Raw genomic sequence first — 27,738 nt, forward strand, 5'->3', positions numbered from 1 at the left:
TTCCCCAAATGCACAGATCCTCTCTCCTCACCACGTGGCTGCCGCTGGGAGATGGGAGAGGGTGGCATTGGGGGTGTAAGACTGTCTCTCTGGCCTTACTGCCTCTTTTGGTGACATGACGTTAAAACTGGGTACTGTGACTGGTCACCTGAGTTTCGGTTTTTGTGACTGTGCTTTTCTGTGTGCGGATCATTGCTAAATTTCGTGTTCCAGCAGGATGGATGAACGGTGCAGGCTTCTATTCCTCCATCTCGCTCCACTGTCCTTTATTTTCTTTTAGTATTTTTTTGTGATGTACAATCAGTGTACAAATATTCCACCTCCCTGATTAAGTATACTCGTAAGTATTTTGTTGTTTTTGATGGTGTCGTAAATGGAATTGTCCCCGACAGTGTATAAAAACAATGGATTTTTGTGCATTGATTTTTTTTTATCCTGCAAGCTTACTGAATTATTAGCTGGATAGTTTTTCCCGAGGGTGTGAGGATTCGTACTGTTCTCTGCATTTAAGATCATGTTGTCTGTGAACAGACATAACTTCTTCCTTTCCAACTTGGAGGCCTTTATTTTTTTCTTGACTAATTGTTCTGGCCAGGACTTCCAGTACGGCGTTGAACAGAAGTGCTGTAAGCACGAATGCTTGGTTTGCTCCTGATCTAGAGGAGAAGTTTTCAGTCTTTCACCGCGGAATATGATGCTGACAGTGGGCTTTCCGTGTGGGGCCTTTGTTATGTTGAGGTAGTTTCCTTCTGTTCCTAGTTGACTGAGTGTTGTTTTAATCATGAAAGAATGTTGAATTTTGCCACTTTTTTTCTGCATCAGTTGAGATCATCATGTGGTTTTCCCCTTAATTTAGTTAATGTGGTATATTACACTGATTGATTGTTTTTCTGTTTTTTCTTTTTTTTGAGATGGAGTTTCGCTCTTGTTGCTCAGGCTGGAGAGCAACGACACCATCTCAGCTCACGGCAACCTCCTCCTCCCAGGTTCGAGTGATTCTCCTGCCTTAGCCTCCTGAGTAGCTGGGATTGCAAGCGCCCGCCAGCACGCCCAGCTGATTTTGCATTTTTAGTAGAGACGGGGTTTTACCCTGTTGGTCAGGCTGGTCTCGAACTTCTGACCTCAGGTGATCTGCCTGCCTCAGCCTCCCAAAGTGCTGGGATTATAGGTGTGAGCCACCATGCCTGGCCTACACTGATTGCTGTGTCACATGGCAAATCTTCCTCGCAGTACAGGAATAAATCCCATTTGATCATGGTTTATAATTCTTTTAATATGCTGCTGAATTAAGTTGGCTAACATGTTGTTGAGGGTTTTGGCATCAGTATTCATCAGGATTGTTAGTCTGTGTTTTCTTTTCTTATAGTGTCTTTTGTCATAAAAGAAAAAAGTGTGAACTTTAAAAAAAAAATTTTTTTTTTGAGATGGAGTCTTGCAGTCTCCCAGGCTGGAGTGCAGTGGCGCAATCTCAGCTCACTGCAAGCTCTGCCTCCTGGGTTCACTCGATTCTCCTGCCTCAGCCTCCTGAGTAGCTGGGACTATAGGCGCCGCCACCACGCCTGGCTAATTTTTGTATTTTTAGTAGAGATGGGGTTTCACCTTGTTAGCCAGGATAGTCTTGATCTCCTGACCTCGTGATCCACCCGCCTCAGCCTCCCAAAGTAAAAGTGTGAACTTTTTTTTGACACTTCTATATCCAGCAAAACTCAAAAATGAGGGAAAAATTCAGAAATTCCCAAAGAAAAGTGGAAAGAGTTTATTACTGTATTCTACCTTATAGTATAAGGTAGGAAGTGTTCCTTCCCTTTCAATTTTTGGGAAGGGTTTGAGGAAGACTGGTGTTAATTTTTCTTTAAATGTTTGGAAGAATTTACCAGTGACGCCATCTGGTTCTGGACTTTTCTTTGTTGGGAGGTTTTTAGTTACAGATTTAGTGTCCTTACTAGTTATAGGTCTATTCAGATTTTATGGTTCTTCATGATTGAGTTTTGGCATATTATATGTTTCTAGGAATTTGTGTGTTTCATCTAGGTTATTTAGTATTTAATTTGTTGGTATACAATTTGTTCACATTCTTTTGTAATCCTTTTTATGTAAAATCAGCAGTAATAACCTCATGTTGTTTCTGATTTTAGTTGAATCATATCTTGTTTTCTTAGTTTAGCTACACTTTGTCAATTTTGTTGATCTTTTCAAATAACCAACTCTTGGTCTCATTAATTTTTCTTTATTGTTTTTCTATTCTCTCATTGTATATCTCTGTGCTAATTTTTATTATTTCCTTCCTTCTGCTACTTTTCAGTTTGTTTCCTTTTTTCTGGTTCCTTAAGGTGTCAAGTTAGGTTGTTGATTTGAGATCTTTTGTCTTTTAAATGTATTTATAGCTATAAAATTTCCTTCTTTGCTCTGCTTTCACTCTAATTTATAATTTTGTTTCCATTTTCATTTTTCTCAATATATTTTCTAATTTCTCTTGTGATTTCCTCTTTGGACTATTGGTGAAGATTTTATTATTTCCACATACTTGAATTTTTCAGGATTTTTTTTGGCTATTGATTTCTAGTTTCATTCCTTTGTGATTAGGAAAAATAAAACTTTGTATGATTTCAATTTTTTAAATTTATTAAGGCTTGAGGCTGGGTGTAGTGGCTTATGCCTGTAATCCTAGCACTTTGGGAGGCCGAGGCAGGTGGAACACTTGAGGTTGGGAGTTAAAGACCAGCTTGGACAACATGTTGAAACCCGTTCTGTACTAAAAAATACAAAAATTAGCCAGGCGTGGTGACGGGCACCTGTAATCCCAGCTACTTGGGAGGCTGAGGCGCAAGAGTCACTTGAACCTGGGAGATGGAGGTTGCAGTGAGCCAAGATTGTGCCACTGCACTCTAGCCTGGGTGACAGAGCGAGACTCTGTTTTTTTAAAAAAGAAAAATTTATTAAGGCTTGTTTTTTGGCTTACTATATGGTTTATCCTGGAGAGTGTTTTATGTGCCCATGAGAAAAAAATGTATTGTGCTACTTTTGGGTGGAATGTTGTATATATATATATGTTAGGTCCCAACTGGTCCATAATATTGTCCAAGTCCTCTATTTGGTTACTAATTTTCTGTCTGGTTATTCTATCCATTATTGATATTCAGATATTGAGTCTCCTACTATGATTGTAGAGCTGTCTATTTTTCCCTTAATTAAATTTTGCCAGTGTTTGGCTCATATACTTTGGAATTCTGGTGTTTGGTATATCTGTGTTTATAATTGTTGTATCCTTTTGGTGAATTGACCCTTTTATCATTATATATATTTTATCATGTCTTTGTCTCTTGTAATGGTTTTTGATATAAAGTCTATTTTGTTTGATATTAGTAAAGCCACTCCTGCTCTTTTGATTACCGTTTGCATAAAATACCTTTTTCCAGCCTTTCACTTGCAACCAGTATATATCCTTAGATCTAAAGTGAGTATCTTGTAGACAGTATATAGTTGGATATTGGTTTGTTAAAAATTCATTCTGCCAGGTATGTCTTTTGATTGGGGAGTTTAATATATTTACATTCAAAGTAATTACTGATAGAGTATCACTTGCTTTTGCCATTTTCTTGTTTTCTGTATGTCTTACAGCTTTTTGTCCCTCATTTCCTTTATGACTGCCTTGCTTTGTATCGAGTTGATTTTTTATAGTGACACTTTTTTTATAGTGATTCCCTTTGCTTTGGGATAAGGTAAAGGATATGTAATATCCTAAAGTTGAGACATTCTATTTTAAATTGATACCAACCTAACTTCAATTGCACACAAAAACTCGACTCCTTTACAGTTCCGCCCCCAACTTCATTTTATTGATGTCACAAAGTATGTCTTCATTTTGGGTGTACCCATTAACTTAGATTTATAATTATTTTATATCTTTTAAAATCTTATGGAAAATAAAAAGCCACATTGTAAAGAAAAATTATAATAATATTTTTATTTTTTTTATGTGTCTATCTTTGCTAGAAAACTTTATATTTTCATATAGCTTCAAATTACTCTCTAGCATTTTTTCACTTCAACTTTAGGTGTTTTTTTTTAGGCAAGGTCTAGTGGTAATGAACTCTCTTAGCTTTTCTTTGGGAATTTCTGAATTTTTCCCTCATTTTTGAGTTTTGCTGAATATAGAAGTGTCAAAAAAAAGTTCACACTTTTTTCTTTTGGCACTTTGACTATATCACCTCATTGGCTTCCAGCCTGAAAATTTTCTGGCTGAGATATCGTTTATGGTCTCACTGAGGATCCCTTGTAAGTGACCAGATTCTTCTGGCATTCAAGAATCTCTCTTTGTCTTCGGTGGATTGATTATGGTGTGTCCCTGTGTGGTTCTGTGGAATTTTTTGAGCTCCTTGGAGTCACATAATCATGTCTTTCCTCAAATTGGAGAAGTTTTCAGCTAATATTTTGTAAAAACAACCTCCCTGCCCTTTTAGCTCTCCTTTTCTTCTAAGAATCCCATAATTCACATACTGTTCTGCTTGAGGGTGTTGTGTAAGTCCCTTAGGCCCTGTTCAGTTTTCTTTATTCTTTTATCTCCTCAGACCTGATCATTCTGATAACCTGTGTTTAAGTTTGCTTTTCTTTCTTCTGTCTGTTTGAATCTGCTGTTGGATTCCTCTAGTTAATTTTTTCAATTTATATATGGTATGTTTCAGTCCTAGAAGTTCCTTTGGTTCTCTTAAAAATAATCTCTGTTTCTTTGTTGATATTCTCTTTTGCTTCATGTGCCATTTGCCTGGTTCCTTGAGCTCCTTGAGCGTATTTACAACGGCTGTTGTAGATCTTGCTCTGCTGAGTCTGGTGTGTGTTTCTTCAGATACTGCTTTTGGAGATTTATTTTGTTCCTTTGATGAGTCATACTTCCCTGTTTCTTTTTATGTTTGTGTTTTATTGGTTGAACATTGGGCATTTGAGAAAACAGACACCTATTTCGGTTTTTGCATGTTTTCAGGGGAGCCCTCACTAATGAGTGGGCCCCGAAGCCTGGAGACCAGCCCAGCATGAAGACTTAAGACCTGATCTTTTCTGGGCATGTGTTCTGTCTGTACCTGTGTGTGTGCGTCCTTCCCTACCTCCCTGGTTGCTTTCAAGTGTCTTTCATTCCCAGAGTCTCACCCCAGCTGCTTCTTGTGCCCTTAGATGCTCTTCATTTTCTTCTGCTTGTAATTCCTTCCCCCCAGGCATCCAAGGGTTTGTAGTCCTCTGGCAGTTTTCATATGCTGCAGAACCTGCCACTGCCATCTTTAGCATCCGGCCTCAAGTCCAAACTATGCTGACGATTCCTGTTTGAGCTCCATGTCAGACAAGACAGAAACCAGTACGTTGGGCAGAACAAGTTAGAACACTGTAAACAAGTTCCGTTTTGCGTCTTCCATCATGAGGGACCTGGGAGTTGGGACGCGTCCTCCTGACCACACCATGCTACGCTGGGGTGGGGCAAGACCTTGTGAAAACATCATACAGTTTTGTACCATTTTGCATATGACTTTTTGTTTTGATTTGGTGGTCGCTTGTTTGGTTAGACATTTGACTAATTTCCAGAGCTCCTATTATTTTATTTTAGTCAGTCTGGAGTTGTTTTTTTGATGTTTTCGTGGGAGAACAAGGGCCTAATGCTTCTTCCTCCACTGTCTTATTGATACGAATCTTTTGAGATTTTAGTTTTCAAATGGGATATTTTGCTAGTCACTGGTGATGGGCGTGGCGGGGTTGGATACTACAGTCCCCTACACACTCAGCTCCTGGTTGTCTATCTTTTCTCCCCAGTACAAGCGTGGGGGACCCATCATTGCCGTGCAGGTGGAGAATGAATATGGTTCCTATAATAAAGACCCCGCTTATATGGCCTACGTCAAGAAGGTGAGAGTCCTCGTGGCGCTTCTTTAGCTTCCTTCCTCTGGAGTGTGTTGTGGGCTGTGGTGTGTTGTGGGCTGTGCTGTGACGTGTGACATCAAGAAGGTGAGAGTCCTCGTGGTGCTTCTTTAGATTCCTTCCTCTGGAATGTGTTATGGGCTGTGGTGTGATACGTGAGTCTTATATTTTTCTCATATTAATACATCCTCCAACGTCATTTATTAGTGAATTTTCTCTGTTGTTTTATTTCAGCAGGGTTGTCACTTACTTACCCTTGATTGAGTTTCATCTGGGAATTTCAGTACATACCTGGTATTGCAGGGGCTAGGAATAAAGGAATTGGCTTAACTGCACCGTGATGATTAGGAAGGCTTCCTGGAGAGGCTGCTCCAGTTCTAAAGTCTAAAGTGGTGGTTCCCAGCCCAGGCTGCATACTGGCTTTATCTGGGGAGTTTTAAGAAATCCCTGCGCCCAGGCCTTGAAGCGCCTCCTGCTATACCCCATTCCCGCAGCCTGCTTCTTGGCCCTGGGGCCTCTCAGCGGTTGTTGACTTAGTTACCCAGCTGCAGAGAGGAGAGTGCAGCTCCCGCAGGGATGTCCCGGTCCACTCATGCTTCCCTGGTGTCTGGGCGGAGGTACCCGTGTGTGACTCAGGTGGGCAAAGAGAAGCAGCGGCGTCCAGCCTCTGTGGTCCCGAAGCTCTTAGGAGCATTCCCCAGCCTCTCTCTGAGGCTGCTGGGAGAGTGGTGTGAGAAGAGGTGCCCACCCCTGGCCTGGCTCTGCAGATCTCTGGTGCTCAGGAGGGCGCAGTTACCCCCTGCGGGGTGGAGTCAGTAAATGAATGCCCAGGAAGTGTTAGGGGTGTGTGTATGTGGTAGGGACCTAAGGAAACGCTTGCTAAATATCAGTGAATGACAGCGTGAGGTGGTAGATACAGGGCTCTCGATAAATCCCACCTGGGCTCATGGATTGAACTCTGCAGCTCCCTTGTGCCTGAGACAAGAGCCCCTTCTGCTCTTTCCTTCCCAGCATGTGGGACTGGACACGAGCCTTATTCACCCAGCACATATCTCCCTGCCTACCCACTTCCAAAAGATTTCAGCGGAAATAAACAGTCTTGGCCTGACATCTGCAGAGAAGATTATAGGAAGACCCCTCTGTGGGGGTTTCTGATCCAAAAGATCCTAGAGCCTCAGCACAAGCCTTTGGCTCTGGGTTCAGGCCCATGTTGCCACGGGCCCTGTAGCCTGCGATGCTTGACTTCACCCCTCCGAGGTGCGTCTGTACTGTGAAGACATTAACTGTGAGGCTTGCCTAGCACAGTCTGTGTCAGGTGCCGAGCGGAAGGCCTGGCGCGGCGGTGACTGCCCTGTGGGTGTCGGGATGTTCTGAGTGGTCCTTGTCGTCAGTGCCCCTCAGGCACAGCGTTTCTTCCGCTTCACTCTCGCTTTACAGCTGGGAGGATGCTTCCTGCTGTTCTGGACGTGGGACGTGCACCATGGGCACGTGACAGGGCATGGTGGGCCCTCCTGGGCCTTGCCATCCCCCAAACCCACACTGGCTAGCGTGGGGAAGGGACAGGCCTGTCGCTTGTGGTGTGAGTGAAGGGAAGGATGTAGGTGTCATCCTGGAGGCCTGACCTGCTCGCTGGAGCCCAGCAGACAGTGGCGGGTGACACGTGGCAGCAGGCTTCCCTGAGCCGGCCTCAGTGTAGACTCGCCTAGGCATGCTGGCTGGCCCACTGGGCAGCTTCCACATCCAGAGCAACCAGGGGCTGCCCCAGCTTGCCAGCCCTGCCCCTGCTGTGATGGGAATTCATGCTGACTGGAGCTGTGCTGAGCATGGAGGTGCAGATGGCAGGAGACTTTTCTGTTTTTGGCAGAGAAATAAACGCTTTATTCAGCATCTCTCCCTCCAGCTCTTTGGGCTACCCAGCTGCAGCTGTGTGTCCCTGCAGACGCTCTGAGGACCCAGGGCAGACGTGGGCTTATCTCATTTCCCCCCACAGGCACTGGAGGACCGTGGCATCGTGGAACTGCTCCTGACTTCAGACAACAAGGATGGGCTGAGCAAGGGGATTGTCCAGGGAGGTAATTGCACTTGTGTTGGGCCGTGGGGGCTGGCGGCGGCCCTGGGCTGGCTGTGCACACTCTCCCTGTGGGACCGCGACCCAAGTAGGAGTTTCTGTGGTGCCTGTTATTCTCCCGTGCATGTGGCACTGGGCTGCAGAACCTTGGGTTCCATGAGTGGGGAGGGTCTGTGTGAGAGACCATGGTGCGTGGCCAGCTGGGTGGCTGTTCTCCTGCCCTGCTGGGCACTCGGGCTCCAAGGGCACTCTGCAGATGACTGCCTCATGTGTGGGCTTCCTGTTTTCGGAACGTTGCAGCTCCGTTTTTCCCAGCTGCATGGGCCCCGAACCTGGTAGTGACTGTGAGCTCCTGTCCAGTCTGCCTGGCACCTAAGCCATTGTTAGCTTTATCTCCCAGTGCTCCTGGAATCCCTACAGGCCTCAGCACTCACCTGCTAGCAGCACCCCTGGCCTGCATTGCTGCAGCAGCATTTTCACTGTTGCCTCCACACTGTGTTCTCCGCGTGCCTCTGAAAATGTCGTCCAGATTACCCTACCCTGCCGAGCGCCCGGCGTCTGTCTCACTCAGAGTGCAGATTACCCTACCCTGCTGAGCGCCCGGCGTCTGTCTCACTCAGAGTGCAGATTACCGTACCCTGCTGAGCGCCCGGCGTCTGTCTCACTCAGAGTGCAGATTACCGTACCCTGCTGGTGCCCGGCGTCTGTCTCACTCAGAGTGCAGATTACCGTACCCTGCCGAGCGCCCGGCGTCTGTCTCACTCAGAGTGCAGATTACCGTACCCTGCTGAGCGCCCGGCGTCTGTCTCACTCAGAGTGCAGATTACCGTACCCTGCTGAGCGCCCGGCGTCTGTCTCACTCAGAGTGCAGATTACCGTACCCTGCTGAGCGCCCGGCGTCTGTCTCACTCAGAGTGCAGATTACCCTACCCTGCTGAGCGCCCGGCGTCTGTCTCACTCAGAGTGCAGATTACCGTACCCTGCTGAGCGCCCGGCGTCTGTCTCACTCAGAGTGCAGATTACCGTACCCTGCTGAGCGCCCGGCGTCTGTCTCACTCAGAGTGCAGATTACCGTACCCTGCTGAGTGCCCGGCGTCTGTCTCACTCAGAGTGCAGATTACCGTACCCTGCCGAGCGCCCGGCGTCTGTCTCACTCAGAGTGAAGATTACCCTACCCTGCTGAGCGCCCGGTGTCTGTCTCACTCAGAGTGAAGATTACCCTACCCTGCCGAGCGCCCGGCGTCTGTCTCACTCAGAGTGAAGATTACCCTACCCTGCTGAGCGCCCGGCGTCTGTCTCACTCAGAGTGAAGATTACCGTACCCTGCTGAGTGCTGGGCATCTCTGTCTCACTCACAGTGAAGATTAACGTACCCTGCTGAGCGCCCGGCGTCTGTCTCACTCACAGTGCAGATTACCGTACCCTGCTGAGCGCCCGGCGTCTGTCTCACTCACAGTGAAGATTACCGTACCCTGCTGAGTGCTGGGCGTCTCTGTCTCACTCAGAGTGAAGATTACCGTACCCTACTGAGCGCCCGGCGTCTCTGTCTCACTCACAGTGAAGATTACCGTACCCTGCCGAACGCTCGGCGTCTGTCTCACTCAGAGTGAAGCGCAGGTTCTGGGAATGACCCCGAAAGGCCTCTCCACGTGGCCTCCAGGACCCAGCTGAGTTCACTTCCTGCTCCTTCCCTTTGCTCACTGTTTCCCCCTCTTTACTGTTCCTCCAGCGTCCGGAGCCCCAGCCCCGGGGGCTTTGCTCTTCTTCCAGAGCTGCAGGCTGTTCTCTAAAGTTAGTGAGGCTTTTTGTAGCACCACACTTGAAACTGAACTTCCTCCTTCTTGGGGCTCACTCAGTCCTTCTCCCTGATTTCTTTTCGCCCTCTCACATTGGGGGTAGTTTGTTTATTTCATTGATCTGTTTCACCCAGCAGTACTCTTGGCGGGGCTTGGGGTTTGGCTGGTTCAGCTGTGCTCAGGGGCCCAGGTGTGGTTCGTGGCCTGGGTGAGCATAGCATCCTCCCATCGATGCAGCGGGGCCCTTCCTGTGGCCTCCTGCAACCGTGCTCATGTCTGCTCCGGCACATTCCACGCTTTCTTTTCTTTCTTTTGCATTCCTCCACAGACCGAGCTGCTGGAACATGTCGCTGTATCCCTGCAGCAGGGCCTGGCATGTGGCTGGCACCCAGGGAGTGGGTGCCATGGATGGGGAGGAAAAGGCTTTTGTCCCCAGGCAGAGTCCCTGTGTCTCCGGCAGGGGCAGGACCGGCGGTGATTCCCATGGCTTCCACGCGGTGGCAGTGTCTCCCCACGGCCGCTTCCAAGGCCTGCTCCAGGCTCCTGCGGGCTGTGGCTGTGCCGGGAGACTCCTTTTGACGCTGGAGCACATTTTTAGCGCTTGGCAGTCTCCCGGTTACAGGCCTTGCAAGGCAGCCGGGAGTCTCTACTGCTTTTCCTGTGGCCCTCCCACCTCCAGGCACCCACCTGCGTGCCCCTGTTGCCACCTGCTGCCTGGAATAACTTCTTTTTTTTTTTTAATTAAAAAAAATTAAATGGTCTAAAAGTGAAATACTTGAAAATGTTGGTAGAGAAATATAGTGTAGCCGACTCTTCATCATATTCAAGTCTTCGGCTTTTTCTTTGGATATTTTCCTTCTTATTTCTAAATACTGTGAACATAGAGCCCTGCATCATTTGCTTTAAAATTCTGCCCGTTGGCCGGGCGCGGTGGCTCAGGCCTGTAATTCCAGCATTTTGGGAGGCTGAGGCGGGCAGATCATCTGAGGTCAGGAGTTCGAGACCAGCCTGCCCTACATGGCAAAACCCCGTCTCTACTAAAAATACAAAAAATTAGCCAAGTGTGGTGGCGGGCACCTGTAATCCCAGCTACTCGGGAGGCTGAGGCAGGAGAATCACTTGAATCCGAGAGGCAAAGGTTGCAGTGAGCTGAGATGGTACCACTGCACTCCAGCCTGGGCGACAAGAGCAAAAGTCCATCTAAAAAAAAAAAAATTCTGCCTATTAACTTCTTGTTCCAGTAGGTGATGAGTGTTCTTTGCTACCCTTCTCGTACCTTCCTGCCAACATGGCTGTTCAGTCCTGATGGGTGCCAGCGTGAGCCTCCCGGATGTATGACAGGGGTTCACTGCAGGCACCTGCCACGTGGGTGATGCCCTGCACAGTATCTGTGAATTCTCAGGGTGCCAGCTGGCTCTCTTTGCAGTGTGCTTAGTTTTTAGTGTAATTATTCTGTTTGTTTTTCTTTTCATTTCAAATTCTCTTTCCTCCCCTCAACCCCGCCCCCCCGTACTGCTTTCTCTTTTAAACAAATGCTTTGCCAGAGATGTCCCAGACGCCTGCTGCTGGTGTTTCTCAGGTCCTGTACCTGTCCGAGTCTGGCTGTCTGGAGGCCTGGCTCTCACTGTTCTGGCTTGCATGGTGGGGGGTCTGCTGCACGGCTGCATCCCGCGTGGAATACGTTTCCTGTCGCTCCGTGGCTTCCCGGCACCCGCTGTTGCTGCGGCAGCACAGGACACTCCAGTCCCCAGCCTGTCCTGGGTCCTCTCCCTCCTCGCCCCCTGCCATGTTCCTCGGGGAGACGCCCTCCCCTTCAGGTGCTGCTGCGCATTCTGCGAGCTGGCACAGTTGCGTGGTGGGCGTGCGGGTTGTGCGTGTTCCACCGTCTTGTCCTCGGGTCTTTCGGTCATCCTGGTGTTTGTGTATTGGGAGCTCCTATTGATTGTCTACGTCTTTTCTATTCTTTATCTCTTTGCCTTTCAGTTCTACTTTCTGGGTGACTTCCTGAACTTTTATCTTCCAGTCCTCCGGTAATTTCCTGAGTCACAATTTTCTTGAATATATTTCTCTTCTCATAGCATACTTTAAAAATGGACACACTGCCTTTCTTATTTCCCCCAAGGGTAGTTAGCGTTTTACGAAAGTGCTACCTGTGTTCCTTTCCCTGGCACTGCCCGCTTTCCTTTCCCTGGCGCTGCCTGCGTTCCTTTCCCTGGCACTGCCCGCGTTCCTTTCCCTGGCACTGCCCGCTTTCCTTTCCCTGGCACTGCCCGCGTTCCTTTCCCTGGCGCTGCCCGCGTTCCTTTCCCTGGCGCTGCCCGCGTTCCTTTCCCAGTGCTGACCGTGTTCCTTTCCCAGTGCTGACCGTGTTCCTTTCCCTGGCACTGCCCGCTTTCCTTTCCCTGGCACTGCCCGCGTTCCTTTCCCTGGCACTGCCCGCGTTCCTTTCCCTGGCGCTGCCCGTGTTCCTTTCCCTGGCACTGCCCGCTTTCCTTTCCCTGGCACTGCCCGCGTTCCTTTCCCTGGCGCTGCCCGCGTTCCTTTCCCTGGCGCTGCCCGTGTTCCTTTCCCTGGCACTGCCCGCTTTCCTTTCCCTGGCACTGCCCGCGTTCCTTTCCCCTGGCACTGCCCGCGTTCCTTTCCCTGGCGCTGCCCGCGTTCCTTTCCCAGTGCTGACCGTGTTCCTTTCCCTGGCACTGCCCGCGTTCCTTTCCCCTGGCGCTGCCCACGTTCCTTTCCCTGGCACTGCCCGCGTTCCTTTTCTAGGGCTGCCCCTGTTCCTTTCCTAGCGCTGCCGGCGTTCCTTCCCCAGGCACTGCCTGGGTTCCTTTCCCTAGCACTGCCTGCTGTTTTCCTGCTGTCTGTTCCACTCCATCTCCTGTGCCAGGGGATGCTCTGGCTCAGCCCCTACCCAGCAGCTTAGGAAAGAGGCTCTTGGCTGCCACTCAGAGCTCTGGGTGTGGGAGAGGCTGTTGACGGGAGTTCTTCCCCTGGGGTGACTGGGCCGTGGTGGCTTTTTCAAGAAGGGACACTCACTTGTTGGAGTTTGGGGCAATGTCTTCCGCTGTGAAGTGTTTCTGGAGAAGTCTTGGGGTCTTGCGGCAGCTGTTCTGGGCCAGGCCGGTGGTGGACAGGAATGTGCTGTGGAGACTGCCTGCCTCCTCTTCCCGCCCTCCCCCCACCTGCCACACACACCCGCTCCCGCAGCAGCCGGGCCCAGCGTTCTCAGGCAGGATGGCCCCCGAGGAGGGGATGGGCCCAGGTGAGAACAAGGATCGAGGCTGAGGACGGGCATTCTCCCATCTCATGGTGATCAGGGCCTGGGGCTGGGAGTGGGATGAGGCCTTGGGCTGGAGCTGGAGCCGACTGTCACCCCTTCCGCACTCCTAGACCATTTGCTGTCCCTGTGTCCTTCTCAGTATTCCAGGATTTGCCAATGTCTCCTCTTGATGTTCCTCGTGGCCGTCTGCCTGTCCACCCTCCTCTCGTATTTGTGAGAGGTGTCAGGAAGGACAGGACAGAGATGCTTGTGTTCACTTAGCTGTGCACAGCCTGTGGACATTGAGTTAGGCCTGCTCAGTTTCAGACTGGCCTCCTGTCTTCAAAGGGCTTCTGGCTTCAGGGGAGGGGTCTGGGTGGAGGGTCCCACCCAGTGGGCTGCTGGAGGACAGGGACGGGGCTGGGCCATGGGGTGGTGTCAGGGGGACCCAGGTGTGCGGCCCCACTCTGCCGCTACCTTGAGGTCAATTACTGTGACCTAGAGGCAAGTTATTACACCTCCCCGGAGCCCCACCTGTCGCTTGCGTTTCTTCACTGGCATCAGAGGCTTTTGTCCTGCAGCAGCGTGTCAGGGTGGCCCGGCTTGCCAGGCTGGCTCAGCCTCTCTCGTGTGTGCCTAGGCCTGCGGGAGCCCAGGCCGCAGCCGTGCCTGTGAGCTGACTGTTAGGCGGACATAGGCGGGTGAGAGGCCCCAGGGTAAGGCTGTGCCACGGGGGTGGGCGTGGGCATCTCCGGCTGTCGGCCAGACAGAGCGCACCTTTCTTGAGCATATGTTTCACTGATAGAAAGCCACTGAAAATAGCGTTTTAAATTTTAAAAGGAACATGTTATGGGGTAGAATACAGAATTAGCCCTTATCAAGAAATCAGAGTGGAATCTTTGTTTACATCATTACCTTGGACCGGGTGCTTGGCGTGCCAAGGAAGGATCAGGCTCTGGTTCCTACAAAAGAACAAGGAACCGAAGTGCGCGCTTGGCTTGCAGAAGTCACAGTTGATCAAGGTCAGGTGCCCAGTGAGTGACTGCCCAGCTCTGTGCCGCTTGGGGGAATCCAAGACAACAAGATCGGTCTCCTGGCGTCCCGGCTGACTTTTTATTCTTTATTTATTTTTGTGAGACACAGTCTCGCTCTGTCACCCAGGCTAGGCTGCAGTTGCACAATCTCGGCTCACTGCAACTTCTGCCTCTTGGGTTCAAGTGATCCTCCCACCTCAGCCTCCCAAGTAGCTGGGACTACGGGCGTGCACCACCAACCCTGGCTAATTGTTTTTGTATTTTTTAGTAGAGATGGGGTTTCATCATGCTGGCCAGGCTGGTCTCGAACTCCTGGCTTTAAGCGATCCACCCACCTTAGCCTCCCAAAGCATTGGGATTACAGGTGTGAGCCACTGCACCTGACTGTGGCTGACTTTCAACTGGAGGTGGGAAACCATGTCAGGGCTGGTTACTTTACTGTGCTGGTGGATTGAGAAGGGTCTGGGGTCACTTAGAAGGTCCCTGGCTTTGAGACAATGCTTTGTCTCTCTCTCTCCTCTTCCCTTTAACAGTGTTGGCCACCATCAACTTGCAGTCAACACGCGAGCTGCAGCTACTGACCACCTTTCTCTTCAACGTCCAGGTAAGTCCAGCCCCAGGGAAGCTGCCGCCCAGCCTGCTCAGTGGCCTGTGGGAATTCCAAATGCCTGCCAGCGTGCTCAGCTTCCCCAGTGTAGGGAGCTGGAGTCAGGGCTATTGGCCTCTTGACCCCTGGCCCATGCCGCTGCGTGCCTGCAAGACCCGCTGCCCACAGACAGCTCTGAGGGCTGCTGTGTAGGCCGATGCAGTGTGGACGTCACTCACTGCCCTGAGAGAGGGGGCCTTTTGGTGCACTCCTGGAGGACTCGACTTTTGTGGCCTCAATTAGCTCCACACTTGCTCCCAGGGATTGAGGGGGAAGAAAAACTTCCCCGTCCTGTACTACACAGGCATCGGACCTTCACCCGTGAGGGCCCTGCAATCCTAGAAAGATGACTGTCATCAGCAAGGCAGGAAGCCTGGTCCCCTCCAGGTCTGGAGAGAGGGAGGAGTTTCCACATGTCCCTCAATATCTGTCAAACCGATGGGCATTTACACTGCACTGTAGTTCTGACTGACCTCTCTGTCAAACTCGTGTGCCCCTCCGGAGCAGATGGATGGATGGGGCCATGCTGCCACCCTCTGCAGAGCTGAGAGGCCCTGGCTGTGCCCTGGCTCACTGCCCCTGTGCCGCATGGTCACACTGGTCCTGGGCCTGCAGTGGAGACTGCCCCGTGCCGCATGGTCACGCTGGTCCTGGGCCTGCAGTGGAGACTGCCCCATGCCGCATGGTCCTGGGCCTGCAGTGGAGACTGCCCCGTGCCGCATGGTCACACTGGTCCTGGGCCTGCAGTGGAGACTGCCCCGTGCCACATGGTCACGCTGGTCCTGGGCCTGCAGTGGAGACTGCCCCGTGCCGCATGGTCACGCTGGTCCTGGGCCTGCAGTGGAGCTGTGCTTGGACGGACAGGCACGGATGCCTGTGGAGATGCTGGGCCGCTTTCCATTCTGGCTGATGGTCTTTCAGAGCAGCGGCTGTGTCCTCAGGCACATCTGTGTGGAGCCACCACAGCCGTGTGGGGCCATGTGTGTGTTTGATGTGGCTCCTCCTGGGGTTCAGGTGGCCAGATTAGGTGGGGAGGCTCCCAGGAGGAGATGGGAGGGCTGGCCCCACTCCCAGACAGGCTCCTGTGAGGCAGGTCACGCGTGATCCAGCTGGGTCTCTGCCTTCCTTCCTGGACATTTCCTGAGTGCCTGCCGGTGTGTGTAGTGGAGTGGGGGGCCTCTCACGCTTCTGACTGAGATGACGGGGTTTCCTGCCCTGTGCTGTGTGACCTTGGGCAAGTTATTTAACCTCTCTGTGCATCTCTGTCTTCTAAGTGAGGATGATGAGAGTACATTGCCTTATGGTGTCAACTCACAGGGTTGTTTGAAGATTAAATGAAGTAATATTTGGAAAGTGCCTAGCACGGCAGCTGATACAGCAGAATGCCTTATGTTTACCTAGCCTTCAAGGTCATCCTTAGAGAGGTAGCCATGCCCGAGCCGACCCAGGCCAGCTGTCCTGCTAACAGAATGGTCCTGCTGACGGGCTTTCTGTGTGCAGTCCACAGATGTCTGTTTTCATTAAGGAAGGGGACTTGGACACCTCCCTGTTTGAATCAAGGGCTCTCTGAATGCACAGCGCAGGCCCCAGTGTGCTCCACGTGATGATGTCGATAGCATTTCACTCCCCTTCCGCGCCCGTGACCGGTGACGGGGATAACTATGCAAGTGTTTCCTGAGCACCTCCGACCTGCCAGGCAGTGTGCTGAGGGCGTTACGCGCACTCTCATCTCATTCTCCCAACAGTCATGTGAGCCAGTGAAGGAGACGGCCATGGAGTGTGTAAGGCACCCTGCAAGTAGTGGCCACTGCAGAGCTCCAGCTCGTAGCCAGTTGTGCAGTGCAGTGGCCTGGCACGTGGGTGGACCCTGGTACCCCCAAGCCAACAGCCTTGCTTCTGGCATGGGAGATTTCTGACTTGCGGGACTTTGAATCCGCCCCTCCCTTTTTAGTGATTTAAACGTGGTATGGTGTGTCTCCTTCTTGGAAGGTAGGTGGCTTGTAGAGAAAACTAAGCCACCAGTCTTGCTAAAAGAATTCTTGTAACTACTCTGGCTTTAACCTGGGTATGGCTGGTACCTTCTACTCAATGGACCGTAAGTTTGTCCCGTCCCCCTGGATCAGATTTTGTTGCTGCGTATGCAGTGGCGCTCTAAACATGAGGCCATCACTGACCTAGAGATACCTGACAAGCTGTCACTGGATGAGTGAGGAAGACTGTCTGGCACAGAGCCTGAAATACTAGCACGTTAGTCTTTACACCTCCCCCAGGCGCTCTGGGCTTCTGCAAACAGGACAGAGTGGTCATGGTCCCAGGAATGATCTTGGCCTCCTTGGGGCAGTCCTATGCCAAAGCCAGTATTCAGAAAGAAGATTTAAGATTTGTTGAGTGGCCCAGCCAAGGTATAAATCCAAACTGTTGGTACAGAACCTGCACCATGAATAGCTGTGCTGTAAGGCCCTGATTTTCTGGTTCAGAAAAAGCTGCTGTTTAAGCTGAGTTGGACCTTGAAGAGGGCCCACTCGTAGCGTCTGATTATTCTGCTAATGGAGCCAATACCCGGGGGGTCTGTATCCACAGTAAACCTCCCAGATACGGAGTTGTCCTGGGTAGAACGTCTCTCTTCCCTGGAAGAGGACAGGCAAAGCTTGGCTTGATCCAGAACCAGTGTCTTCTTGCTAACATGTGCACAACATTAAAACCATCAGGGTTTGCCGTAGCGACTTTGGGAGCTTTATCTGCTCTGTACCTGCACGTGTGGGGTCCACATGTGGCAGGAGAACTGGTGTGCAGGTGGATTTGGCCGTCACCTATGCCCCACCTCCAAAGACCTCTAAGGCAGTGGGTATGCAGCCAGGGAAGAGTGGAGAGGGCAGGGATCCTGGGGCTCCCCTTCACGAAGAGATTCCCTCTTTTGTGTCTGGCCAGCCTGCTTGTCTAACTCTCTTTTTGTGGTGTCCAGGGGACTCAGCCCAAGATGGTGATGGAGTACTGGACGGGGTGGTTTGACTCGTGGGGAGGCCCTCACAATATCCTGGATTCTTCTGGTGAGTGCTTGCAGTTACTACATCCAGCATGTGTGCTACTTAAGAAGTGAGGATGAGTTTCAGTCACCGGCTAACGAATGTAGGTCGGCCATAGGGGTGCAAGGCTGCTGGGATTATCTGTGTGCAGAAGTTGGCTCTGGATATTCTTGAGTCATTTGTCTTGACACTTTGATGAATGGGAGGGCTTTTTAGCATTGCTTGTTCGTGTTTTTGTAATTAGAAGGGTAATGCATGCCTATTGCAAACATCCAGAAAATACAGAAAAAGTATAGAGAAGAAATAAAATTCCCAGAGCCCAGAGAACATTTAGATGTATACCCTGTAGGCAGTTCTCTGTGTATCTGTACCGACAGCTCTATACGCACACACAGAGACAGATGCAGCCATGCTCGCTGCATGGCACCTGCTCGTACCGGTGAATGCACATACGGACCGCTTTCTGTATGACCAAATACAGACTTACATGACTGCTTTAAAGAATGTGAAGAGCCCCGTTCTAAGCCACGCTTCGTGGACACAGTCTCTCGGGCCGTTTCGGGTGGTGGTTAAGCGCACGCCATCTCGGTGAGCGTCCCGGAGCCCGCGCTCTGCGCACCTGGCGTTCCCGGTGGCCCTCAGCGCCTGTTCATGCGCATGCGCACCCCTCAGCCCCGGAAAGACGGCAGCTTCAACCGCTGCTGCCGAGTGGATGCACCCATTTCCCACAGATTCAGCAACGCTGAGTATTAAAATAACTTTTAATATTGGTCTACTCAGTACATCATTGTTTAGTCTGCGTTTCTTTGATTTATATTAATAAAATATATATTTATTAAACCATTGGTTTTTCTCCTTTGCTATGGTCTTGTCATGTCCTGGTTGATTTCCTAACAAAGGCAGAACAGGGAGGTGTCAGAGTTTTCTCTCTAGGGATGCATCCATCTGTGTGCATTTGATACACCTGGTCGGGCAGGCTCACATGGGGATCGCGCTGGCTGCAAGGCCCTGGCCGCCCTGGGCTGCAGGTGGTCCACATGGAGCTCAGAGACTTGACCAGGATTTACAAACAACTGGAGGCTCGAGCTCTGGGGCCATGATTCTGGCCCACACGTCCTCCACCCCTAATCTTCTGTGATTGGGGTTTTAGTGAGAGCTAGGAGGACAGAGTGACAACATTGGCCTTGAGGTGAGACTGGGCAAGAGGAGAGTAGTGAAGGGACCCCAGCTCATCTCAGACTTTAACTCACTCTGCACATCCCCTTTCTCCCTCCTCCGGCAGAGGTTTTAAAAACCGTGTCTGCCATTGTGGACGCCGGCTCCTCCATCAACCTCTACATGTTCCATGGAGGCACCAACTTTGGCTTCATGAATGGAGCCATGCACTTCCATGACTACAAGTCAGATGTCACCAGCTATGGCAAGTATTCATCAACACTGCTCTCCCTGGTCTGCCGTGCATGGGCATGGCTGGGGCTTGCTATGGAGGGGCCTTCAGGGTCAACTTCCGGCACCTTCAGTGTCTTTGGCAATGGAGGACCTGGAGAAGGCAGAGGCTTTGCCTGGACGGTCACGTTACACTCCCAGAGGAGGGAAGCCTCGAGGCGGGTGGAGTGCCTGTGAGCCGGCCACTTTGGCAGAGGTGGCCTCCGCTCCCTGCCCAGGCCCTTGAGGAGGTGTGATCCTGCCCCCTTTAGGTTGAGAGTTCCAGAAAGTAGAAATTACACCTGTAGCTAGAAATTTAGGGCCATGCTGTGATCATGGATAGTTTGTGTTTTTTTGAATTTGTGAGAGAGTATCGTCTGTCACCCAGGCTGGAGTGTAGTAGTGTGATCATAGCTCACTGCAGCCTCGAATGCCTGGGCTCAAGTGATCCTCCTGCTTCAGCCTCTTGAGTAGCTGGGACTACAGGTGTGCACCCCAACCCCTGGCCAATTTTTAAATTTTTTTGTAGAGGCGTGGTCTCGCTATGTTGCCCAGGCTGGTCTGGAACTCCTGGCCTCAAGTGATCCTCCTGCCTTGGCCTTCCGAAGTGCTGGGATTACAGGTGTGAGCCGCTGCGCCCGGCCTTGTGGACACTTGTTGTAGTTGCATGGTCTTTCGTGTTTACAGCATTTTGACTGAATGGCTCAAAAGTGTCTTGCCTCCGCAATGGCTGAGATGAAGACCTGTGGCCCTTCTGAGCTTCTCCCTGTTCTTTGTGCTGCCACATGTGCTGTGCTGGGGACAGGAATGACCATGACAGGGCCCGGTGTCTTGCAGACTATGACGCTGTGCTGACAGAAGCGGGAGATTACACAGCCAAGTACATGAAGCTTCGAGACTTCTTCGGCTCCATCTCAGGTACCCAGCAGACAGCAGACTCAAGTTCCAACTCAGGCCCTTGCTTCTGCTCTCAGACCCCGAAAGAGTTACTTCCTTACTGTCCCATCTGGACTCCAGTTGATCTGTGTGTAAGAATGTTCTAGACAGGGACAGGGAGAGTGTGGGGCTGTTTCTGTCTTGCCGACGTCACCTGTTCCAGGTGTTAAGGCTCCTTATCTCCTGTGGAGGACGGGAGAATGCCCCTGGCCTTCCTCCCCTGGCCTCAGCAGGTGCTGAGAGCTGGCCTGTTGTTCCTCGTGGTGCTGGGATGCAGGAGCACATTGGGTCTGTGAATGGGAGCTGGGCGGGGAGGACGAGCAGACGGTGACATTTGGGTCCCTTGGGGATGACGCTGTTGTCTGTGTGTTGCAGGCATTCCTCTACCTCCCCCACCTGACCTACTTCCCAAGATGTCGTATGAGCCCATAACGCCAGTCTTGTACCTGTCTCTGTGGGATGCCCTCAAGTACATGGGGGAGGTGAGTGCCGGGGGCAATCGTGGGTGTAGCAGGGGTGTGGGGAGAGGAAGGCCAGCGCCTAGTGGCTTTGAGGTCCGCTCTCCAGCCTTGGAGCTCAGAGTGAAGAAGACAGACTCATGCTAGAGTGTGAGTTGGGGAGAAACAAAGGCCCCTGAGGAACAGCGGGTGGCCCTGTGAACCGTTCCTTCCTCCAGCCTCAGAGAGGAGAGTGAGGGGCAGAGGAACAGGGAGTACCTCCTCCGGTGGCCCGAGGCTGTGCTGCATACCCCCTGCCTGTGGACTGCACTCGGCCGGTGCACACCCCTTTGTCCCACCCTCTTCCCCATCACTCTGCAGAGCTGTAGGTTTAGTGCAATGAGAAGTCAAAGTAGAAACACCCGCCAAACCCCTGCTTCCACTCCACGTGCCAGCCCCCAGGCAGAGTCTGTGACCCCACTCCTGCTCAGCCTGCCCCCCCGCCATCTCTTCTGTACGCAGCCAATCAAGTCTGAAAAGCCCATCAACATGGAGAACCTGCCAGTCAACGGGGGAAATGGACAGTCCTTTGGGTACATTCTCTACGAGACCAGCATCACCTCATCTGGCGTCCTCAGCGGCCGTGTGCGTGATCGGGGGCAGGTAGGAGCTTCTCTTCTAAATTCCCGCGACCTTCTGATGAGCAGCCCTGCAATATGTTCTGTCCCTCAGAATCAGCTATTTCCAGCTGTAAATATGGCCCTTCCGAGTCAGCTCTGCGAGTCTTCATGGGGGCATTCGTTTCTGCTCTGCCTGCTGGCCCCTTGTCTGCCCACAGGCATGCGGTGCTGCCCTTCTTGGCCTAGCGGAGGTCCCACGTACCCTCCTCCTGTTGGCCATGGATGCTTCTGTCTGTTCCCTTTGGCAGGTGTTTGTGAACACAGTATCCATAGGATTCTTGGACTACAAGACAACGAAGATCGCTGTCCCTCTGATCCAGGTTCATTGTTTTTGGGCGCTGGGTGAGGGCTAGCCCCCGCTGCTTCGAGGAGGACGGGGGGAGTCACTGAGGAAGACTTGGGAGACCCGTGGCTCCTTCCCCACAAGCTGCAAGTGGAGAGGGCGAGCGCGCCTTTCTGCCCAGCTGGGATGTGCACTCCCATCCCCAGAGTGTAGGGAAGAACTGGGGTCCACAAGCACATTCTGAGGGGCAGCTGTGGCCTTCCAGTGGTCATCGTTAGCCCTGTGTTGCTGGCAGGGTTACACTGTGCTGAGGATCTTGGTGGAGAATCGTGGGCGAGTCAACTACGGGGAGAATATTGATGACCAGCGCAAAGGTGGGTCGAGAACGTGTCGAAAGAAGAGGCCATGCTGGACACGTGGCTATTGCTTCTCTTGCCAGCAGCCACCAGGACACGGAGGCCCCTTGCAGGGAGGTGGAGGCTGGGTTGTCCCGTACATGAGGCCAGTTCTGAGTGGGCCAGAGAAGCTCCGCTGGGCTGTGGCCCCTGTCCCGTTAGCACTGCACATGTGCATTGTCTGCGCGCTTGTGATAAACACAGTGAACACTGAGCTGGCCTGGTCTCCCCTGGGCTGCAGTCAGTTTCCGCAGGGATGTCTGCCTGGGGGACGGCGGTGAGGAGCAATGAATGTGATTTCCAGGAATCCAAGGAAAGGCGCAAGACCCCTGCCTTCTTGGGCCTCCACACTGAATTTCTCTTCTTGATCCATCTTGGGAAACCCATAGCTTATCTCGGATGTGGCGCGGGCAGGACGTGGCGCGAGGAGGATGTGGGACATACAGCAAACAAAAGGCCTCTTGGTAGCGCACCCCTCTGGCAGCACACCCCTCTGGCAGCACACCCCTCTGGCAGCACACCCCTCTGGGAACAGGCTGCCAATTTGCTTTATGTTTCCTGGCCTACTAAATCTTTTATGCTTTAATTTAGCCCTTCCTTTTTTAAACAACTCTAGCTAAATGTGGGTGGTTTCAGGTAAGTTATAAAAAAAGAACTCAGAAAAAAATGAATGCGACTGTGGTGAGCAACACTGGTGACCTCCCAGTTCTCTCACGGTGCCTGCGTTTGTAATGGAGGAAACGTGAAGGGCTCTTTTTGGTCCACATTTCATCTGACAGCCGTCTGGCGGCCTGCCAGGAAAGCGACATGGCCCAGACACTGGAGCCTGGATCCCGGGGATCAGGGCCTCTGCAGATGGGCCTCAGAGCAGCATCTAGACCATCCAGGCCCACACTCCTTCACCCTACACAGCTCCCTCTCTGGGCCTGTCCTTCTGTTGTTCTCCTGGGGGTTGGAGGGAGCAGCAGCTTGACCATTGTTCCTAACTTTGCTTCCCTGAGCCCTTGTTGAGGGTCCCCTGGGCCCACACTGTGGAGTCCTGTCCTCCGGATCACAGTTAAATGTTTTAAATTACAGACCTCCCTTGAGAAATGTGTGTGCCCACAGACACCTGCACCTGCCATTTCAGAGTCTGTAGGCCCCGCAAAGCCTCTCCACAGTCCCCAGCCTCTGAATCCCCAAGCTAGCCACCCAGCAGCTCCGTGATCTGAGACTGGCAGGGCTGGCCCAGCCCCAGGACACTGATGAGTGGCTCCTCAAGGGACACAGCTCTTCCCTGTTGGATGCCTGAGTGAGGGTGCCATCTGCCCACAGTCCATACTCCTGATGCACAGCTTTAATCCTCGGTGGCATAGGTGACTCCTGGCTGAGTTATTAGGTCTGTGTAGCCTGGGCCCCACTGAAACTGGCCCTGCAGCTAGGCCGGAACCCTCTCAGTCATCTGGAACTTCCTTCAGAGAGAGGCCAGAGGCTGTTCTCCCACTGTAACACCTCAGCTCTATATCCTTCCCATGGCAAATCCTAGGGATTTCCTCCTTCCCATGCCCCATAGAATTGCTAGGGAGCCTTGCTTGCAAGCGAACAGCTCAGGGAGCGTACACTTCAGCACTCCTCACCCCAGCGTCCCAGGGCTTCCCCTTGTGGCCCTGGCCCAGCAGACTTGGCCCCTGCCTTTGGGCTACCCACATGTTCTGCCTCCTTCCCACAGGCTTGATTGGAAATCTCTATCTGAATGATTCACCCCTGAAAAAATTCAGAATCTACAGCCTGGATATGAAGAAGAGCTTTTTTCAGAGGTGGGTCCCTGTCCAGTGCCAGCACGTGCACTCACAGGTTCGGCGCTGTGCGGCAGGCCCCAGGGTCCCTGGTGCACCGTAGCCTGGCCCACACTCAGGTGTGAATGGCCCCAGGAGCCAGATCGGCTGGCTGAGGTGAGGGGTGGCACCGGCGCTAGAAGCTAGAAGCCACGTTTGCAGACTAGGAATTCCCAGCATCCTACCCTGCTGCCATTCTGTGTCCTGGTTAAGGTGGGGGGGCCATGGATGGGGAATTAGCTGCAGGACTGGGACCAGATCTAGGGAAGGTCCTCCTCCGTCTCCTGCCCTGTGTTCTGTGCTTAGGTTCGGCCTGGACAAATGGAGTTCCCTCCCAGAAACACCCACATTGCCTGCTTTCTTCCTGGGTAGCTTGTCCATCAGCTCCACCCCTTGTGACACCTTTCTAAAGCTGGAGGTTGGTAACCCCCTTTCCCTGCCGGGTTCTCCTACGTCCCTCCCGCCTTGGAGGGCTCTGAGCCAAAGCCACATGAGCTTGGCGAGAGCCCTTGGTGGCTTCTGTGCCCAGAGGGTCTGAGAGGGCTGCTGGAGACTCCCTGGGCCAGGGGAGTGGGCTCACAGCAGAACCACCTCATGCTTCCCACGTGCAGTCTGAGCTTGGGGGCCATGCCTGAGAGGCGTGGCAGTGGCACTAGGGGCACAGGAAATAGAGCATCCCACCTGCTCACCCTCATGGCTGTCCAGACGCAGCTCGCTTTGGTCTCCTGGACCTGAGAGAAGCACGCATGGTGTATGTCTCCCTCCACTTTTGCTGTGGCTCTCGCGGTAGATGAACACCTTCCCACTCTGTTTCAAGGGCTGGGAGAAGGGGGTTGTATTCATCAATGGCCAGAACCTTGGACGTTACTGGAACATTGGACCCCAGAAGACACTGTACCTCCCAGGTCCCTGGTTGAGCAGCGGAATCAACCAGGTGGGAGCTTCCAGCCCCTTCTTGTTCCCCAAGACGCCCTGCCCACCTGCCCTCCCAGGGAGCCTTCCCTCAGGGTGGAGGGTGTGCCAGTGGGTTCTTCCTCCCTCCTCCTCGCTGCGGATGAGTTGTTGGTCCCTGTCCCTTCCAGCCTGGTTCCCAAACCCTCTCCTTCTGACCTTGCCACCTCTCAGCACCTCCCCTGGCACCAGGACAGACCTCAGCTGCCCTCCCAGCTGGGCCCTCTCTCCACAGGTCATCATTTTTGAGGAGACGATGGCGGGCCCTGCACTACAGTTCACGGAAACCCCCCACCTGGGCAGGAACCAGTACATTAAGTGAGCGGTGGCCCCCCGTCCTGCTGGTGCCCGTGGGAGACTGCCGCCGCCTCCTGACCTGAAGCCTCGTGGCTGCTGCCCCACCCCTCCCCTGCAACCTCAGGGACTGGGGGCTACAGTCTGCCCCCACCTAAGCTGAAAACCCTGAGCCTGCAGGGAAAGGTGGGACGGCTCTGGGCCTGGCTTTGCTGATGACGCCTTTCCTGCAGCCCTGCTCGTGTGCGAGGCTGTCGGGCTGTCTCTAGGGTGGTCTCCAGGGTGGGAGCAGCTAGTCAGATCGCCAAGCCTTTGGCCCTCAGAGAAAGTGCTGAAACACGCCCCTGCGCCGGAAGTCACAGCCCTGCGAGCATCTGCTGGACTCAGGCGTGCTGTTTGCTGGTTCTTGGGAGGCTTGGTCACATCCCTCATAGCCCCTTTTTATCCCCGAAATGCTGGGTGTGTCACCAGGGTAGAGGGTGGGGAGGGGATGTCTCACCTGAGCTGACTCTGTTCTTCCTTCACAACCTTCTGAGCCGCCTTTGGGATTCTGGAAGGAACTCAGCGTGAGAAACACGTGACTTCCCCTTTCCCTTCCCACTCGCTGCTTCCCACAGGGTGACAGGCTGGGCCGGAGAAACCGAAATCCTCAGCCCTGCGTCTTCCTGAGTCAGCGAGTGTCTCTGGTGTTCAGTGAGGATGACATGTGGGTCCTGGCAGAAGCTATGGCCCGTATCCGCACATCCAGGGAGGAGGCACAGAAGGCCCCCGCCCCCCACCGCCCACGCGGAGCAGCAGGGGTGGAGCAGCCTCCTCCGCAGTGTGTCCACCTCCCACGCGGAGCAGCAGGGGCGGAGCAGCCTCCTCCGCAGTGTGTCCACGTCCGTGTTTGAGCCTTGCTCTGGGGCTCAGCCCAACACCTGGCTCGGGCTCACTGTCCTGAGTTGCAGTAAAGCTGTAGCGTTGAATCACACCCCCTCTGGTGATAGTCTCCAGTCATGTGTGCCACTCGTGCCAGAGGGGAAGGCTGTGTGAGAGCGTTTTCTCGGTCAGGTTCCCATGGGGCCCCATTTGCCGCTCGGGGGTCCAGACGGGGACCGTCCCTGGGGTGGGTGGGCCATGATCCTGGCCTCATACTCCCCTCCTGACCCCGAATCCCCTTAAAATGTCGCTGGATTGGAAGCGCCCTGGAGAGGACAGGTCAAATGCAAATTCATTCTCATGCTGGTGGGCGGGGGTAAGAATCTGCCAGGCAGTCAAGGGCGCTACATATGAGTTAACTGCGGGGTTGAGTTTTGCTTCACAAACTACATCTGGCATCTACTGCCAAAACCAAATTATCTCCAGTAACAGTCAGAAAGTCAAGTAGCACACACATCCCCTGCACGGCAAGAGCTCTGGGAGCCCCGTGAAGGTGGGCTGGGGGATGGCGAGCCGTGGAGCTCACTGGGGCCAGCAGGCTTGCTGCCCGTGTGGCTGCCCAGGGGGAGGTGCAGGGGACATTCGTGATGTGCAGCCCAGCAGCTGAGCCAGGTCAAGGGCTTATTAAATGGAGCTTGTTAAAGGGAAGCATGTGGACAGTGGCTTGGGGACAAGATGAGGCAGAGTCCCTGGTTTTGCCCAAACTCACCAGTTCTTCTGGAACTGCCTTGGAACGACAAGGATGGAGCTAAGATGTGGCTGAGACCCGGGCTACTTGGGTGTGGCCTGAGCCAGGTGCAGGGTCTTCTGCCCTGCTTTACCTGGGTGTGTGCTTCTGCAAAGCTGTGCATGAGCTGGGTTCTGTCAGAAAGTGATGGAACTCGAATGGAAGGGAACCTTCCTGCAAATCCTCCTGTAAAGTGGATCACACTTCCACGAAGAACTGAGCAGGACACTCTGGTTTCCTAAGGTGAGGTCTTCCTACACCAGCTTCTTATTCTTGCCCTTCTTTTTTGCCAGTTGACTGCTCGGCTTCTCTATCAAAGCACCTCTTGGCAGAGCTTATTCTCCAGCGTTGACTAAAGATTTGTCCATATCTTCCACATGGTATGGCCTCATCTAGGTTTCTTTGGAGGATCCCTCTTCATATCCAGCCTCTGAATACTGGGGGTCTCTGGCCCACTCCTTGGGCTGTTTCTTTCCTCTGTCCACACTCACTGCACAGGGTCTCACCTGTGACACCTGTGGTTTGTAAACAGGTTCGACACCCGCGCCTGCCGATGCTGGCCTGCACCTGAGCTCCAGGCGCGTGGGGGCTCCTTTTCTTCTGCATGTGCCTAACGGGCACCTGACACACAGCTCCGTTTCCCCACATTACCCCTCCTGCACGCAGCCCCGTATCTGGAAACGGCAGTGCTGTTCTGTGTCTCGGGCTATTTTGGACCCCTCTCTTTATCTCCCACATCCAATCCTGCAGCAGATCCTCCTGGCTCTGCCTCCTAAACTCGTTCAGAATTTGACTGCTGCTCTCTGCCCCAACCCCATGCCCCCACTCAGTCCACTGCATCTTGGCCTAGATGATTGCAGAAGCCACGTCTCCACCTGTCCTTGCCCTCTCCATTTATCCTCTGTGCAGGCGCAGGGCAGTTCTTCTGAGAGATGGATAGATTATGTTAGTCCTCCGTACTGGACCCCCCATTGCCTTCTGGTTTCACCTGATGCCTGAGGACTCCCTCCTCCCATGCCCACCGCATCCCTCACTGCTTGCCCCAGCCGTCCCCACCCAGTCGGCTGAGCCTTCCTGCTGATCTATAAGCTGAGCAACGCTTGTTTCACCTGCTGGAGAGTTCTTTCTTCTTGGACCCAGGGAGCTGCATG

At 52.6% G+C, this 27,738-nt stretch overlaps 1 protein-coding gene across 2 annotated transcripts in view; it reads left to right on the forward strand.

The window, feature by feature from the left end:
- The window catches only part of GLB1L2 (galactosidase beta 1 like 2), a 44,454-nt gene extending 18,542 nt beyond the window's left edge, over window positions 1–25,912 (forward strand). Inside the window, exons 6-21 of one of the 2 annotated variants that reach the window (XM_050755959.1) lie at window positions 5,794–5,886; window positions 7,889–7,970; window positions 14,589–14,659; window positions 17,664–17,748; window positions 19,007–19,144; window positions 19,987–20,067; window positions 20,461–20,567; window positions 21,045–21,185; window positions 21,451–21,522; window positions 21,781–21,859; window positions 23,589–23,676; window positions 24,001–24,112; window positions 24,512–24,628; window positions 24,881–24,963; window positions 25,557–25,759; window positions 25,812–25,912. In XM_050755959.1, the coding sequence (XP_050611916.1) occupies window positions 5,794–5,886; window positions 7,889–7,970; window positions 14,589–14,659; window positions 17,664–17,748; window positions 19,007–19,144; window positions 19,987–20,067; window positions 20,461–20,567; window positions 21,045–21,185; window positions 21,451–21,522; window positions 21,781–21,859; window positions 23,589–23,676; window positions 24,001–24,112; window positions 24,512–24,628; window positions 24,881–24,963; window positions 25,557–25,608 (1,401 nt within the window). In that variant the 3' untranslated portion in view covers window positions 25,609–25,759; window positions 25,812–25,912. Of the gene's footprint in view, window positions 1–5,793; window positions 5,887–7,888; window positions 7,971–14,588; window positions 14,660–17,663; window positions 17,749–19,006; window positions 19,145–19,986; window positions 20,068–20,460; window positions 20,568–21,044; window positions 21,186–21,450; window positions 21,523–21,780; window positions 21,860–23,588; window positions 23,677–24,000; window positions 24,113–24,511; window positions 24,629–24,880; window positions 25,760–25,811 lie in introns of both variants that reach the window. The other variant, XM_050755960.1, reaches the window with a different exon arrangement.
- Window positions 25,913–27,738: the final 1,826 nt, after the last annotated feature.

The sequence above is a fragment of the Macaca thibetana genome, chromosome 14, assembly GCF_024542745.1.
Source record: "Macaca thibetana thibetana isolate TM-01 chromosome 14, ASM2454274v1, whole genome shotgun sequence".
Classification (NCBI taxonomy): Eukaryota; Metazoa; Chordata; class Mammalia; order Primates; family Cercopithecidae; genus Macaca; species Macaca thibetana.